Source organism: Triturus cristatus, chromosome 2_1 (genome assembly GCF_964204655.1).
Source record: "Triturus cristatus chromosome 2_1, aTriCri1.1, whole genome shotgun sequence".
NCBI lineage: Eukaryota > Metazoa > Chordata > Amphibia > Caudata > Salamandridae > Triturus > Triturus cristatus.
The window spans coordinates 566,798,212-566,814,711 of NC_140581.1; the positions used below are offsets into that span (position 1 = coordinate 566,798,212).

General features: G+C 45.1%; 1 protein-coding gene across 1 annotated transcript in view; it reads left to right on the plus strand.

Moving 5' to 3' along the window:
* Positions 1-16,500, plus strand: part of ADGRV1 (adhesion G protein-coupled receptor V1) — a 1,990,932-nt gene that overhangs the window by 386,520 nt on the left and 1,587,912 nt on the right. The window contains exon 21 of the mRNA XM_085632468.1: positions 12,295-12,668. Within this exon, the coding sequence (XP_085488594.1) occupies positions 12,295-12,668 (374 nt within the window). The remainder of the gene's footprint in view (positions 1-12,294; positions 12,669-16,500) is intronic.

Below are 16,500 nucleotides of genomic sequence, written 5' to 3' on the forward strand. Positions count from 1 at the left end.
TCATTAGGGTTAGCCTTTGTTGCAACTCAAATGCACTTTGTCTACTTTTGCTGAGGCAGTCCTGTTTGAGCCATTTAAGTAATATTACCTGGATGCGCTTCTCTGCACAAGCCCCCCATTCTTCTCTTGCATCATGGGCTTCTCTGTAACCCACGCGCTCCATTTGGCTGTGTTTCTGTGAAACCGGCATCTGTATTGCCCTCTCTTGTGCCTGTGGTTCTCTGCCCCTTCTCGCCCTACTCCTCTTTTTCGTCCATGTTTCTTTCCCCACCCTCGTATTGCTTTAACCCTTACCCCAACCGAAAAAGTGTAAACTGTTACTTGTTCAGCATACCGACACCAACAAGATCACCCCCACCCCACGCTTAAACCACTATGAGAAAAGTTCAGATGTTCCCACTACCTCGTCTTTCAGTAGATATTTGTATAGCTTCTGTAATTAATATCCAATCGACAGCCTCGGATAATGTGCATTTTCAACTTATGTAGTAATCCTCTTTGTTGTAAAGCGCTTTAGCACCTTTGGAAAATATCCACGCTAAATAGAAATGAATGAATAAATAAATAATTAAAGTGTCTCTCTTTCGGCCCTCAGGCTGGGCCTCAGGGTGTAAGTCGGAGCACTGATGCTTCTCATACCCCACGTGCCCCCTTCCCGCAATATTATCAGTCACACTGCCCTCATCTTTTGAGCTCCCCCACCCTTCGGTCTGTGCCTGTCATATTTAATTTGTCTCTCTTCCTCCCTTCTCACCACTGTACAAACCCTGTCATCTCCTGAATCCTAACTGTTCCCCACAACACACTGTGCCTGCCCCCCAACCCCTCCTCACCCAGGACCCTGATTTGCAATCACCCCCACAGAGAGCTGGTTTCGGTAGCGGATGAGATCACCTCCTTCGGTGTGGAGAATCTCAGCATGCTCCTCAGCATGCCAAGAATGGCTTTTATCAGCCATTACCGTCTGTATTACTTGAAAGGAGAGCTTTTTCTGTCCTTGGGGGTGGATGAGCATGGGCAATATAGCTACTCTATCTATCTATCGATCTATCAATAACTAGTGGCTGGGGAGGAGAGGCAGAATATAACGGGTGACACCTTGAGTCTATCATGGAAGTTGGGCTTGGGAGAGGTCTGTAGAAACTTGCACCCTTATGCATCAAGCCAAAATCCAGTCGGTAAAATACCGATTCGTTAATAGCTCCCGGTATTGTGTGAAAAATACCCAATCCCAATGCATCAACCCAAAACCCGAGCAAATAACGAATCGCTAAATAAATAACCTCGAACATACCGAATCGCTAATACCCAAAATGCTAATTTACCGAATCGCTATATACCGAATTCGCAATTACCGAAATCACTATTAGCTCCCGGAAATTGCCAATAGCAAATAACGAATCGCACCCCAATGCAACAAAACTCGCTAATAACGAAAATCCCAAAAATCGCTATTTTGCCAGAGCTAAATAAGGGGAATCAAAACCTGGAGGTAAAGTTACAAAAAAAAAAAAAAAAATACAAAATCTTCCTACATGTGCAAATGATTGAGGCAATCACTAAACCCTTAAATGTGGCCCAGGAGACCCTGTTGGCTCCCACAAAATGGCTGCCCTCTACGTGCTTGCAAGGAGGATGCGGATCAATGCAGCAGGACAGCGCAGGAGAAGGGTCCAGGAGCGAGTGTTCAGACTGCGCATAACCTTGCTCGGCCAGAATGAGGACGAGGTGTACCAGAAGTATCGCCTCAATCGCGCTATGATCATGTGCCTGATTGCAGACCTGGAACCATTACTGCAGCACCAGACACACAGGACAAATGCTATCCCTGCGCACGTTCAGGTCCTATGCAGCCTGCACCTACTGGCCTCAGGGAGTTTCCAGGGGGTAATTGCGGTTGCCGGAGGTGTTTCGCAAAGCGCACTGTCACGCTTCTTCAAGAAATTCCTAGATGCCATGCTGACAATGCTCCACACACACATCAGCTTCCCCACAACCCCACAGCAGTTGGACCGCACCAAACAGGCATTCTACCAGGTGGCACAATTTCCACATGTGATTGGATGCATCGACTGCACGCATATCCCCATATGTCCTCCGTCAGCAAACGAGTACCTTTTCAGGAACCGCAAGTCATACCACTCCATCAACGTGCAGGTTGTGTGCGATGCCAACAACATCATAACGGACCTAGTGGCACAATTCCCAGGGAGCACACACGACTCATACATCTTCCGCAACAGTGGAATGCACAGGCGACTACTCAATGGAGAATTTGGAGAGGGACTCCTGTTAGGTACGTAGAACTACGCTTCCCCACACCAACACCACACATGTATGTACATCACCAATGCTAAGTCTATGCTTCTATCTTCTAGGTGACAGTGCTTACGCCCTGCGGGAATACATACTCACCCCATACCTAAATCCAGCAACCCCGCAGGAACATCGCTACAACGCTGCACACATCAGCACGAGGAATGTGATAGAGCGGACTTTTGGGATTCTCAAGAGCCGCTTCCGTATCCTCCACAAGACTGGCGGCGCCATGCTATACCAACCAGACACATGCTGTCGAATAATTGCTGTATGTGCAATGCTGCACAACATTGCCACCAGAAGGGGGATACCCATGGAGGTGGACAGGGATGACGACCCCCAGGCTGACCAACCACCCGCCCAACGACGACCGGCACACATCCCAAACACAGCAGAGGGCCATAGGAGGCGGACAGACATAATGCAAAATCATTTTTGACCCTGGGTAAAATGAGACATTACAAGTTGGTGTTGGGTGCAACTGTTTAATACACAGTAGCACTGAGGATTGTGCAACAGAACTAGCATTGTGAATCATGCTCCGATTGCATAAATGTAAATAAAAGGTTCCTTAAAGTCAGGCCTGTGCAAACACAATAATTGGATGGCCATGGTTGCTCCACCATGGACCTGCAGCATGTCCAAATTTCTAGTGGCGCTTGCCACGTACACCAAGCCTCCGCTCAGGTGCATCCAAAGCCTCACCACGGCCTGTCCCCGTGGAGGCACGCGAACTTCGGCGCCTGGTGCTGGCCTCTGCCAGTGACACGCTGCTGACACTGGAGGCAGCCTCACTGGTGTCATCCCCTCCCAATGCTGCAGCACTGCATGTGCTGCTCTGAAGTTGTTCCACAGCAGTGGTGATGTGTCCCAGTGACTTGGCCACATCACCGCAGAAGTGCCCAAGGTCCACCTGCAGGGAGACTGTGCGGCGTGCCAACACAGCGGTGCAGTTGCTGTGCCGTTGTATGGCCTTGGTAGCGGCGGCAGAACGCAACATTAGCTGCCGGTTACTCCTCCTCTGGGACTCATGGCCCTCCCTGATGGCACGGGTGAGCTCACGTACCTCCTCCCTGAGCTGAGCATTGCCATCAGCAACCGCAGTGGTCTGGTCCCTGACCGCCGTGCCCATGTCCCTGACCGCGGAGCCCATGTCGGTGACTGCTGCAGTCATGGCGCGCATCTCCCTCGCTAGGCGCACGATATTGCAGCTGATGCTAGCCACATGTCTTCCCTGCAGGTTCTGTGTACGCAGCATCCTCTCCTCGATTGCAGAGGTTGTTGGGACATCCTGGTCTGCTGAGGAGACGGAACTGCGACGGGCCCTGTGACGCCGTGCGTGTCTTGAGCCTCCAGGTGGTGCAGCAGGTGGTGTGGATGTGCGCTGCATGGGTGCCAATTGCGGGGGGGGGTTGCCATCTCCTGCAAGGGCGCAACTTGGTGCCTGTGCCTCTGCGGTATTGTGGCTGTACTAGCTGCAGGCTGTCTTGCTGGTGCCGTTGCTTGTGGCGCAGGTGCTGGTGCCTTGGCTTGTGGCGCAGGTGCTGGTGCCTTGGCTTGTGGCACTGGTGCTGGTGCCGTTGATTGTGGCGCGGGTGGAGGTGGTGCTGGTGGGGTGGCAGGTGTTGGCGGTGCGTGCGCATCCTGCGCAGTCTCCTGGTCTGACTCCACGGGTGTCTCAGAAATGATCAGCTGGTCGCTGTCGTCAGAGTCCCCAGGTGATGCATCTGTGTGTGAAACAGTGCATGATTAGTGGGATGATTACACCTACATAGTGTTGTACCCATTAATGTCCCTCTGTGGTCCAACAAATGAACAGTCTACAGCCATGTACAAAATATGTGGTGTGTGCTCAGAGGATTTACGCCTGTACCTGCACTCTGGGCTGACTAGACTACAACTCCCAAGATGCAGTAGTGTCATGTGTGGAGCTGTCTGTGCCAGAGCTGCAGACACAGTGAGATTGGGCTGGGGGCATGGGTATGGATTTACGCTATGCTGGGTGTGGCACAGGCATGCATCTTACCTTGGGCACTTGTGGCTGCGCCGGACGTGTCCATCTGGATCACCCCCACGACGGCTTCCCGCTCTATCGTCCCTTCCACAAGGTCCTCCAGGGCTGTGTTGGATGGTGCAGTGGTTGTTCCGCCTCCAGTCCTTCTTGCCTCCCGGAGCCTCTCAGCAATCCTCTCTTTTGCGCGCTTCCGCAGGTCATACCACCGTTTTTTAAGGTCGTCGATGCTGCGGCTAGTGACGCCAACCGCATTGACCCTCTCACGGATGCGCTGCCAGATGCGCCGCTTCTCGGTCTCAGGCACCTTGAGGGACAGCTTGCCAAAGAGGCGGTCGTGTTTGCTGGACACTCCCTCGATGAGGTACTCCAGCTCCCTGTCCGAAAACTTCTTCTTGCGCTTGCGTGCAGATTCTGCGCTGGATGGCACTTCCTGCGACATGATGGATGTGTGATGTGAATGGCAGAATCTGTGTGGCCTCACTCTGCACAGCCTGTCCTTCTTTCCAGCTCCTGTCTGCTCCTCTGTCGAGGCTATGTGGGTGGGGCAGCAGTATTTCCTGGTTGGTGATGTCATCAGCCTGTTCCCGGAGCGACGCGGCAATTTGCGATTTCGCTATTACCGATTCGGTAATAGCTAATTCGGTATTACCGAACTCGCTATTAGCCAAATCGGTATTACCGAACTCGCTATTTGCTAGTGAGGCCGTTTGCGTGCCCCGCTATTAAGGAAGCGGTAAATTTAGCGATTTTTAAGGAATCGCTAAATTTCACCGAATCTGTTGATGCATGCCAATTACCGATTCCTTAATGGCGATTCCTTATTTTTCGCTATTAAGGAATCGGTATTAGTTTGGTTGATGCATATGCCCCTTGGTTGTTTCACTCATCAGAGGTGGTCTCACTGATTGGAATGTGGTTTCGCTCATTGACATGTGGCCTCATCACTGGAAGTGTTGTTATTCATTGCACAGTAGTCTCACCCTCTAGAAACTGTGTCACTTACTAAAAGACCTTACTCACTAGAAGGTGGTCTACATCACTGGAAGGTAGTCTCACTCACTGGAAGGTGGTCTCACTCACTGGAAGGTCACCTCACTCACTGAACGGTGGGCTTACCCACTACATTTGTCCAACACATTGGAAGGTAGTCTCACCTCCTGAATGTGGTCTCACTCACTGGAAGGCAGTCTCACCCCCTGAATGAGGTCTCACTCACTGGAGGGTGGTTGCACTCATTGGATGGTGGGGTTACCCAGAACATTTGTCCAACACCTGGAAAGGCAGTCTCACTCCCTGGATGTGGTCTCATTCACTGGAAAGAGATCTCATTAAGTATAAGATATCCACCCGAATGGATATTGTTTTGTTGGACGTGGTCTCACTCACTCAAAGGTGGTAACACTCGCAGGAGAGTGGCTTCACTCATTGTCTCTAAATCAAAGGAGGTCTATTTTGTTGAAAGGGAAACACAGCCAAATGTCTCCCCCGCTCCCGTTGTTTGACACTCCTCCGTATTGAAATATAAGTGTGCTCTAAATGTCAGGATTGGGGTGCATTACCTGAACCATGTAGGTCTCAGTTCAGAGACAGATGGGGCAGTGCATGTAAGAACTAAGGTGCCTCAACAGAGCTGTGTCTGTGCCATAAAGTTAGGGTGACAGAGGGATACTAGACTGAGGCAGCGGGACTGTGGCCGAGGGCTCACATGATATGAGGTACATTGGTGGAGCTCTGAGAGGGGCTCTTCTCTTTGAAAGACATCTGGGGTAAATCTGTTATCTCCTACACTCTGCAATATCAGTTTTTCACTATTCCTGTGCTGCATCTTCAGATGCCCCTAGGCATTGTGGGGGCTGTATAAAATCACAGCAGTAAATAAAGTGCCCAGGACTTGAGAGCAGAAGCTGCTTCCGGACTGGCTGAAGGTGCACAGGTAGGTGGTCGGGTCACAACAGTGACATTGCAGGGGATGCTCCAGATACAGGTTTGCTTTCTCTGACAGAGCTGCGATTGGTCTACAGACCTGGTTTATCAGGGGTAGAAAGCACATTTTGTGCCTTCCCATAACATCTTCACAGCTACAAACAGCGCATATTTGTTTTAGTGGCTCAAAAGACTCCTGGGAAGATGCCGGAGCAGACACAAGCCTGGTTTCATAGAATTGTTCAGTTGTACATAATGTCTTCGTGGTCATATATAAGATAACAAAAATACTTAGAACACTTTTTTATTATAACCTCCAACATGCCGTACAGCAGCCACACTGCTCTACAACATAGCTCAAAGACATTGGCGAAGCAAATAGCTCTAGCTAAACACTATAAGGTCCCAAAGGCGAGACCTATTGGCATTGCAAATCTTGTTATCTTCTGTAACTCAAAGGTGGTCATCCATGAGGGAGTTGCCTTTTCAGTGCAGTCCACCACTACAGTGGGCCTGATCTACGTTAGAGGTCATTAAGCTATCGCTCGGAGATCTCAAAATATTACACACTCACTCATTGTAATATAGCAGTATATTAAGCAAGTTATGAAGCTGATGTGTGCCATGCCCGTAGATGCACCTTATATACAAATTCAGCCATTTCTGTACAGACAGATTGTGGAAGCAGTCCAAAGTCATTTAAAAAAAAAAAAAGAAATGTTACTTCACTATTAACTTGGTTCTTGAGTTTGTTTATGATGCACAGTGTGCAAAAAATGATCTTGCGTACTGTATGACAAGCTCAAATCTATATTTAGATCTACCTAACTTGTTTGTATTACCTTTCTTAGATTGCCACTTCTGTGTCTAACTCAACTAAATGGTTTAATGAGATCCATAATTTAGCTGAGGCTTTTCAACATCTTCTTAGATGTGGGAACTCAGAACAAACCTCCCAAGTTTCCACTACTAATAAGGCGTAGTAGTAACTCCTTGCGCTTACATAAATAAAAACATTTTCTGTGTAACTGGGTGCAAAATTTGCATAAATTACTTTAGTGTAATTACACGAAACTATGGCAAAATTATGAGTAGTCAATCGAAATGAATATCCATCATTTCATACTATATTTTAATGCAAAATGCATCCTCGTGTCAGTTTTTGGCTCAAAGATGCATTTAAACAAGAACACCACGAACAACAGCCGGTCACTTTCTGTTGTACCCATACCTTCCTGGTAAAGTTTGATCGGAAATTGCACCATTCCCGGGAAAAAGTTTTACTGCAGATTGTGCATAATTATGTGAGGTGGGGTCATGGCGTAATTTCGGGAACTTCGTGTAGCAACCATAATGCAAAGTTCTTAAAATTATACAGATTACGCGAGTATATTTAAATCCCTGGCTCTGTTTCATCGCGGTTAACCTTATACAGTGCACAACTCAGATGAAGAAAAGTATTGTTATGTAGTGAGTCTAGATGTCCTTTGAGCAGGAAAAATCGAATGAAACATTTTGTAATCTAGTTCATGGGAGCTACGGGATTTTGGTGACATATAGGCAGGCCCCGTGCCGTTTCTACCATTAGGCGAGACTAGGCAGCCGCCTAGGGCGGTAAAAGGGGGAGGGCGAAAAAAAACCATGAGTTTGGGAATCCCCTTGAACAGCCTTTGACCTCGAAAGCATATTAGGTAGCACCTTCTACAAGTCGACATGACGTGACGTCACGTTCGGCGCCATGGGTGGGGGCCATGCGTGCCGATTTCCGACTTCCGATTTGCTCTCAACCCGATCGAAGTCGGACCTCTGTCTGTGCTCGCACGGTCGCACCCTGTGCTGACCCCAAGGTGCCTGTCCGCTTCTAGAAACATCCATTCGTCTGAAAGGTAATGGGGAATATGGGTGTAAATAATGTAACTTATCATTAGGGGTGCATTTGTAGCGACCAAAACAGACATCGTTTGTTCTATTTTTAGCAACCACCTCTTGAAGGACCACATAGATCAAAATGTATTGTGGCAAAATCATGGAGCTTACCTCACAATGACCATGGAAGATGTTCGCCATTGACCAGCACTGTATATATGTTGATTCTGATTTGAATTTTATGTCGACAAAGTCGAAGATTTCGTTAAAATATTTGAATATACTGAATTTATATTTTGAATGAATCGGTTAATAATATATTTGCTCAAATATTCCTGAACTAATGACCGTGTGGTTCACAAATTCATGAAGTCTGTATTGTCGGACACCATGAGACTACTCCCAGCATAGGGAGCAGACATAATTTTCTTGTGTGTACATAGACAGAGCACATTCCCCAGTTGTACTAAAGTCAATTTCTAAGATTAACAGTTAATTTTAAAAGAAAATCGGAGTGTGCATTTGGATCAATATATTATTAAAACTTTGAAAAGTAGCACATTGGAGGTAATTTCAATAGGCAATGTCCATCAGTGCTTAATCCAGGTCTACGATTTCCAGCTGATTCATTGCGAGATCTGGCCTGTTCCAGTCTGGTGAGCCCAAATCCCTTACCTTGGGGTGGCCCTGCTGCTCCCAGCATTGGATCTAAGTGGATCACTGCCTGCCCGGATCAGTTGGCCCTTCTTATGTATTGCACAGATTCCCGCCTAGGATGGGGATGAATGGTGCAATTGAGCTATTGTTGGTCAGATTGAAGGAGAAGCAGTGAGAGAAGTCTAATAAACATATGCGGTTACCCTCATGTGCTCTACACTGGTGGCAACATGTCCACCATGATCAGTAAAATTAAGGACTGCCATAGAGGAACACAGCTGATGGGCCATTTAGTTTATGGTGGCAACTGCCATCTTCGAAGACAGGATGTCCAGTGATCTCCTGACAAGCAGCAGTCTTATAAAAAAGCAGTAGATCTACATCCAGTTTCTTTGCATCAAGGTGGCAGGACTGACCTGTCTCTCCTCATAAGCTCACTTTTTCAAATACACCTGATCTTCCTGATGCTCCACTGAACCTGTATGTGAGTGATACCAGTCAAAAACCTGCTTTGGGGCTCCCAAACACCATCCATTTTTTTCTGACGTTAAATGAAGTTTCTGTCCTGTTTGCTCTTCCTATGTCATACCAGATGGGACTGTTTGGAAATTGGTCATTCAGCTTGCCAAATTAAATACAATGTCTTGGTTGGTTGCATCACTACATAAGCCTTTGCATTCTACCAGTTAGAGCCTGACAAAAGGTATATAGAATATTAGGATGCAAGGAGGACTAGTTTGTTCTGCTGGTTGGTAAACAAATACAAGTCTCTCTTTGGAAGGAGAATGGGTTTATTTGTTGGGAAGGGGGCAGCGAGCGAGTGAAAAAGAAAGTGGGTGCGACTGGGATGTGCCCATGGGTGGCCGTGCAGTTGCAAACTAGATGTGAAGTGGAGGAAGTCTCTTTGCTAGAAAAGGATGGTTATGGTGTAAATTCCTAGAGGCTTTGGGATTGAATGGGTTGCGGCTGCAGACTGTATTGGGGTTGAGAATTTAGAGACTGGGCAAACTTGTATGGATTCTCGAGACAAATCTTGAGGATGAAGAAGGAAGGTGACTTCAAGATCTGATGTCAATGGTTTTCTGGCAGTATGCCACCATCCAGTCTTTCTTCCATCACACTATCATTGATGCTGCAAACGCCTGATGTGCATTTAGGATGATGAGTGAAGAACTGTAGGAATCCATTTTAAGAATGCTCTTTAATGAGAGATTACATTATCACTTTCTGACCACATTGGGTTGCTCTCAAGGTTCTAGTTTGTGATGTGGCAACCCAAGGCATCACCTTAACGGGTGTTTGGTAATTGCTACCCAGGTGGTGGATAATGATCCAGTCTTGTATGCCTACCAGTGAGGGTGACGTTTCAGACTGGTTTTGTCTTTTTTTTTTTTACCTGTGATATTCTATTACTTGGCCAGGATGAGCGTTTATCATTGGTGATGATGTCTGAAACCATGCGCAACTATGAGGGATATACCATAATCTTTAAGAAAAGGGACGGGTATGCAAAGCATATAGCAGGATATAAACAGGCAACACCGGTCGGGTTGCCAGACCCTCTTTTAGAGTGAAGCCTTTAATTGAAATATAAGGACTGCATTTTTTGGACCTGGCCTAATGAAAAAAAACGCGATAGAGCATTCTATCCAAGAAAAAAAAAATCTGGTCCCTTACTTTGGGTTTTGGCGATTGACAGCAGGAGATAACAAGATTCTGTGTCTCCATTTATACTATTCGATAAAATTTGAAAAATCTGTTTGTCCTGAAGAAGGTGAAGTGTCACCAAAACACTGCGTCAACAGTTTTCCCAGAACAATTGAAAAATTGGTTTATGGATTTTTATTGTTTTTTGAATTTGTTGTATGTATGTGTATCTTGAAGTATCAACACAATTTTGCCTCTAAGAGATTGTCACATGTTTATAAACACATGATAATGAGAATGTTAATACAAATAGTTTTTTAATAAAAAACGTTTTTATAATGAACACTACATAGTTGAATATATTTTTTTCTACAAAAAGCACTGTATTTGTGTCTATTGTTATGCAGCAACCATAAATGTGGATACTTTGTCTCCTATTTCAAATGAGGTATTTGGTATCTAGTGTTCTGTAGATGTTTGAATGATCCCATACAAGGTACCCATAACACATGATCTGCATAGATTGTACTATTCAGAACAAGTGTTTTTCTTTCCTATCAAGTAGAAAAGGGGATTTGTTTATTTAATATCTGAACCCAGTCACAAGACACCCCATACTCAAAAAGATTGAAGTGCATCTAGTGATTGTGTGTGTCATGTTATTGTCTTCAGGAAAAAACAATTTGTATGGTCACTCTAGATTTCCAGCCTCTGTCCCAGCTATACAGATCACCTAGTTGATACTGGCCATTATGTGCTCTGCTTCATTTGTTAGCTGCGGGTACCTGGGTGCGAGGCATTGGTGTTGTATCCTGAGAAATTTCAGGTCTTAGGAAAGATCAGTTGGCCAATTGTCCGTTCAGTGCTTGAAACAGTTCGTAGGTGGCCATCATTTTTTTCTGGCTTGGGGATCATTTAATTGGCTGAGACTGAATGACGTTTAATTAGTCTAGTTATCGATTAGTTCAAGGAGGCTGCAGGAATTGGCACTGGTCCTTGCCCACCCGATGGTCGGGATGTGCTCTGGTGGCACCTGCTTTCCCTGGCAGCACTTCCTGGATCTAGTTCTTGAAGACTTCAGCAACACTGGGGATGCAGAAACGTTGGCATTTGTGTCACCTAATGGCAACTTGAGTTGAGAATATTGTCATGTACAAAGAATCTAGATCTAGCAGAAGCTAGTGAGGTCCAGAATTGAAGTAAATCTTTGATAACCATCTCTACCTGGTGACTTTAGCCACAAGATCATCTACTGTGGTGGTGTTGTGGCACTCTTTTTTTGATTGCTTGATTAGCGAGGTTTATATCTAATGCATTAATTCTTCTAGCCTGGATGACAGGGGGAGAGAGTGATGGTAGTAAAAGGGAGGGGGCGGCATTTTTCAATGCTCGCCTAGGGCGGTAAAACACCTAGAAACAGCCCTGGCAGGCCCTCATTACAATTGGCCAGTAAAAATCCCCCTCTTTTCCCTCCTGTCTAATACTGCAAGTCTCAGTAATTTCGAAACAGGGGAAACCATCTGGTATTATGAGTTTTTGGGTAGTGGCATGAAAAAACCCAGCCTTACAGTGCTAATTTTCACGTTTCCACTAATATTCCACACAAAGATTATGCTTGCTTGAAGCAGATGAAATCTCTGGGTGGGATACCTTTGAGCAGCAGTGTTCCCACTGAACTCATAATTCTGACCTACTGAGCCCATCCAAATTGACGGGCCATTCAAAATGAGTGCCTTAGAGTTGACTGGTTGTCTTTTTCATTGCAAGACCAATACATTTGTCATAAATGCTATTTAAACAGTTCATATTTATAACATTTATAGATGTGTAAGTAAAATGTTGGCTGTCTATTCTGCCTTTCATTTCAGGTCCTGGGACAGTGAGAGTTGGCGCAGGTGTTAATGGTGGTAGCAGGTATACTGGGCTGATGCAAGACGTGAGACTTTATCAGCGCAAATTGACTGTAGATGAGATCAGAGAACTTCATGTCACTCCACCAAAAAGTGACCTGCATCCCGTCTCTGGGTACTTGGAATACCGCCAGGGAGAAACTACAAAGTCATTTATAGTTTCTGCAAAAGACGACCAGGAAGCAGAAGGTGACGAGATATTTCTCCTCAAATTGGTATCTGTGTATGGTGGAGCTCGCATTCCAGAAGAGAACACAACCGCAACATTACTGATACAAAAAAGTGACAACGCCAATGGGCTGTTTGGCTTTACAGGGTTGTGTATCCCTGAGGTGAGATATCTCTTTTACAGAAATGCAACACTCTTCAAAATCACCAGAAACACAAAGTGCCACCCAACCATAGGTGTTCTCCTTCACAAAGTACGCTAATTAATGATACAGTAACTTAACATTCCTATAATATGTGTTCATTTTTCTCTCTGATCGTAAGGTTCTCACTACTAATTGGTATCAGAGGTCATCAAAATACAGGATCATCATTGAAATATTAAAATCTTGCTTTCAAATAGGCTAGGTGACTTTTCTAGAGAAGTGCATTTTCGGCTCAGGCCTTTAAAACTGGAGCGGGCCTTTAATGGATGGAAGAGCCCCGTACGGAGTGTACTAAGGCTAATAGAACATTCAGCCCATAGAGGGCGGAATGTTGTAATTAGTAAAAACAAAGGCCTCTGTGAGCCCGAGGGGGTTTAAATCCCCTTGGCTCTGACAGGCCTATGTTCACAGCAAAAGCTATGAAATAAAAAAACATTGGAATATTGCTCTCCGGGTTTTTACCAGCTATTAGTAGCCCGGAGCATTCCATTGTTTTCAATGGAGCGCTCAACATTCCAATGTTCTAATATAACCTTAGAGCCCACCGTAGCGGGCTCTACTTGCCATTAAAGGCCCTCTCCAGCTTTAACAAGGGGCAGGCCTTTAATGACCAATAGATGCCTCTATGGAGGGCTCTAAGGCTTTAAGAACAATCCTCCCCTAGAAGGCAGAATGTTCTAATTTGAAAAACAAAGGCCTCCCGGAGCCCAAGCGAGTGGAAATACTTTTGGGCTCCGTGTGGCCTTTGTTAAACATTGGAATATTGATGCTCCGGGCTTCTACCGGCCATTAGAAGCCTGGAGCACTCCATTGGTTTCAATCTAGCACTCAACATGCTATTGTATACTTGCCTTCCGCTCAGAGATTAAGAAGCCTGGGTATTAATGGCATATTACCATTTGCTTAGAATCAGTTTAAACAGTGCATGTAGTTGAAAAAAAAGAATGACTTTGTGTTTTCTTTAAAAAGGGAGTGGCTACCGGGCAGTTTGATATAGATCGACCCTGTATTTTACTATATAGATAATACTTATTTGTGGCACTGAGATTAGAAATAACCATAGAAAGCTTAAATAGGCAAATCTAAGTGCTAGAAGGCTTCTAATGAAGCACACATTGAGAAAAACATTTAAAATACTCTTTCATTTAAATTAAAATGAAAAAAAGAATGAGTAGATATGTAGATGCTTTATTGAAGAGCAGAGGTAGGCGAGAGCGGACTCTTCCAAGCAGGAGACAGGAGTCTAACTGCTTTGGAACGCCAACTCGAGGGGAAAAATAGAATAGGACTGTATGAGCATTCTTAAACAAGTACATTCTAATAAAGACTAGACCATGTATCACACATCTTCTTCCTTTCCAAAGACAAAATTAAAAACTCGTCAAAGGTGAAAAGAGAAATGATGGAGAGAAGGGGTAGGGAGAGAGAATGACAAAAGAAAATTAAGTTAACAGACACAATCTTTAAGATACATAGGTGGCTTTCGGCATCTGAGAGAGCAGAAAGGACCAATGCTCTCTGGGCTAGGGATGGAAATTTGGTTAGAACTTACAGGAATGAGGGAATCGTCCCCACCCAGAGCTGTACCTGATACTCCAGGGAGGGTGACATCCACTGGATCCTGATCTAAAACATAACCACTATTGCTGAGTGGACTCACATGCTTACTTTGCTCATGATAGCCACTGTTCTTCTGATATAGGGCTACATGGCGAAAGTTCCAACACTCACCATTGTTTAAGATGACACAATGATCAAGGACCTTTTTGACAGTGAAGGGTCCTTTAAACTTAGAAAGACCTCTCCGTATTCTGCCAGTTTTGATCTTAACTTGATCCCCTATGCTAAAGTGACAGCCGATGCCCACAGGTTTCTGTTGTGGAAACTGAACCTCATGTAATGTGACTAACTGTTTCATCCACAGAGGAACTAGTTTAATTCAAAAGGAGACTTTTAGCCATGAACGTGTGGAGTAGAACGATAAGCCCAAAGCATCTCATTAACTATCTTGTGTACGACACAACCATTAGTAGAGGCCATTTGAATGATCCCTTTGACCACCTTATTGGCCCTCTCACACAAACCGTTCCCCTGAGGATTATAGAGGGAGGTGCGGTGGTGAGATATTCCACAATTTTTTTTAAAGGTTTGCATTTCTTCAGAGACCAACTCTGTGCTATTGTCTGTAATAAGAACGGAGGGGATACCCTCGTCCCTGAAAAGTTTACCCAAGAACTTGATAGTACTCTCGGTGGTAATGTCATTGGTAAATTCATCCACAAGCCACTTGGAAAAAACATCCACCACAATGATACCAAACCTGTCATTTTCATGCAACTCACCCATGGGGCCAATGAAATCTAGGCAGATGCTGTGCCAGGGTAAACCAGGGTTCAGAATATGAGCATTGTCTGATTTGTTCCCCCTTCCTTGCAAACTGAGCAATTTTCAACCCAATCCACAACTTGGGCATCTAGGCCAGGCCACCAGAAGTGATTTTTAATGCACCGTTGAGTGAGAGTTTGGCTGAGGTGCCCTTCGTGTGCCAAAGTTAAGCGCTTTCTCCTGATGCCAAACGGGGGAATAAACTTCTCACCCTTAACCAAAATGGTATAACTGCATAAGGACAGTTCTTCTAGAATTTTAACATAGGGGCATACTGGAACAGGGAGGCAACTCTCTCTCCTGGGGCTGGATTTTAAAAGTTTGATTACCTCTTGTAGAGTGTGGTAATTCACCACACTCTAAAATCAATAGCATCGAACACACCCTCACCCATCATCTGTGGTAGCCACTGCAATGTCCTCATCAGTCTGTGAAATGTCAGAACCAGAAACAGAGCGCCAATCAACCGACAACCTGGAAAGACAATCGGCTTGAATGTTTTTCCAACCTTGAATGTGTTCCACCTGATATTGGAAACCCTGGAGCTTAGCTGCTAATTTGGCAAGCCTTGCAGACCATTTCCCTGTACCACCCGGAGACAACACTTTGATCGAGGGCTTGTGATCAGTTCTGAGAAGAAATTTTGTGCCCCATAGATAAGTCCGAAAATATTCAACAGCCCATGATGCCGCAAGTGCCTCCCTCTTAATAACATAATAATTCTTTTCTGCATCAGTTAGTGTCCTGGAGGCAAAAGCTACTGTATTTTCACAACCAGATTTATGCTGAGATAACATTGCACCTAATCCAGTCGAGCTGACATGAACAGTGAGAATGGATTTACAGTTGACATCAAAAGGAGAGTGAACATTAGCATCACAAATTTATTTCTTGATGCGGTCAAAACATTCTTGGTGTTGTGTATTCCAAACAAAACTTACACCCTTCTTATGCAAGCACGCAGTTTTGTTGGAAAAATTTCTTACAAACTTAGAGTAATACTCTGTAAGACCCATGAAAGAGTGAAGTATTTATCAACAGGAGATGGGGCTAAGCTTATTGCACTGCACAAGTTTTTCTTAGGTTTAACTCCGGAGGTACTGATAGTGTAGCCTAGGTAATCTATCGGATCAACTAGAAATTTGCACTTATTTTTACGAAATGTGAGACCTGATTTGGACAGCCTATCTAAAACAACCCTGAGTATGGAGTTGTGTTCTTCAACGGATTAGCCGTAAATTAATATGTCGTCCTGGAAGTATATGGTGTTGTCAATCCCACAAAAATTTTCAGAGGCCATGTGTTGAAAAACACTGGCGGCTGAATTTAACCCAAAGGGCAAACGTGTGAATTGAAATGTGCCCTCAGGGGTAATGAAGGCAGTGAGATGCTTGGAATCGCTGTG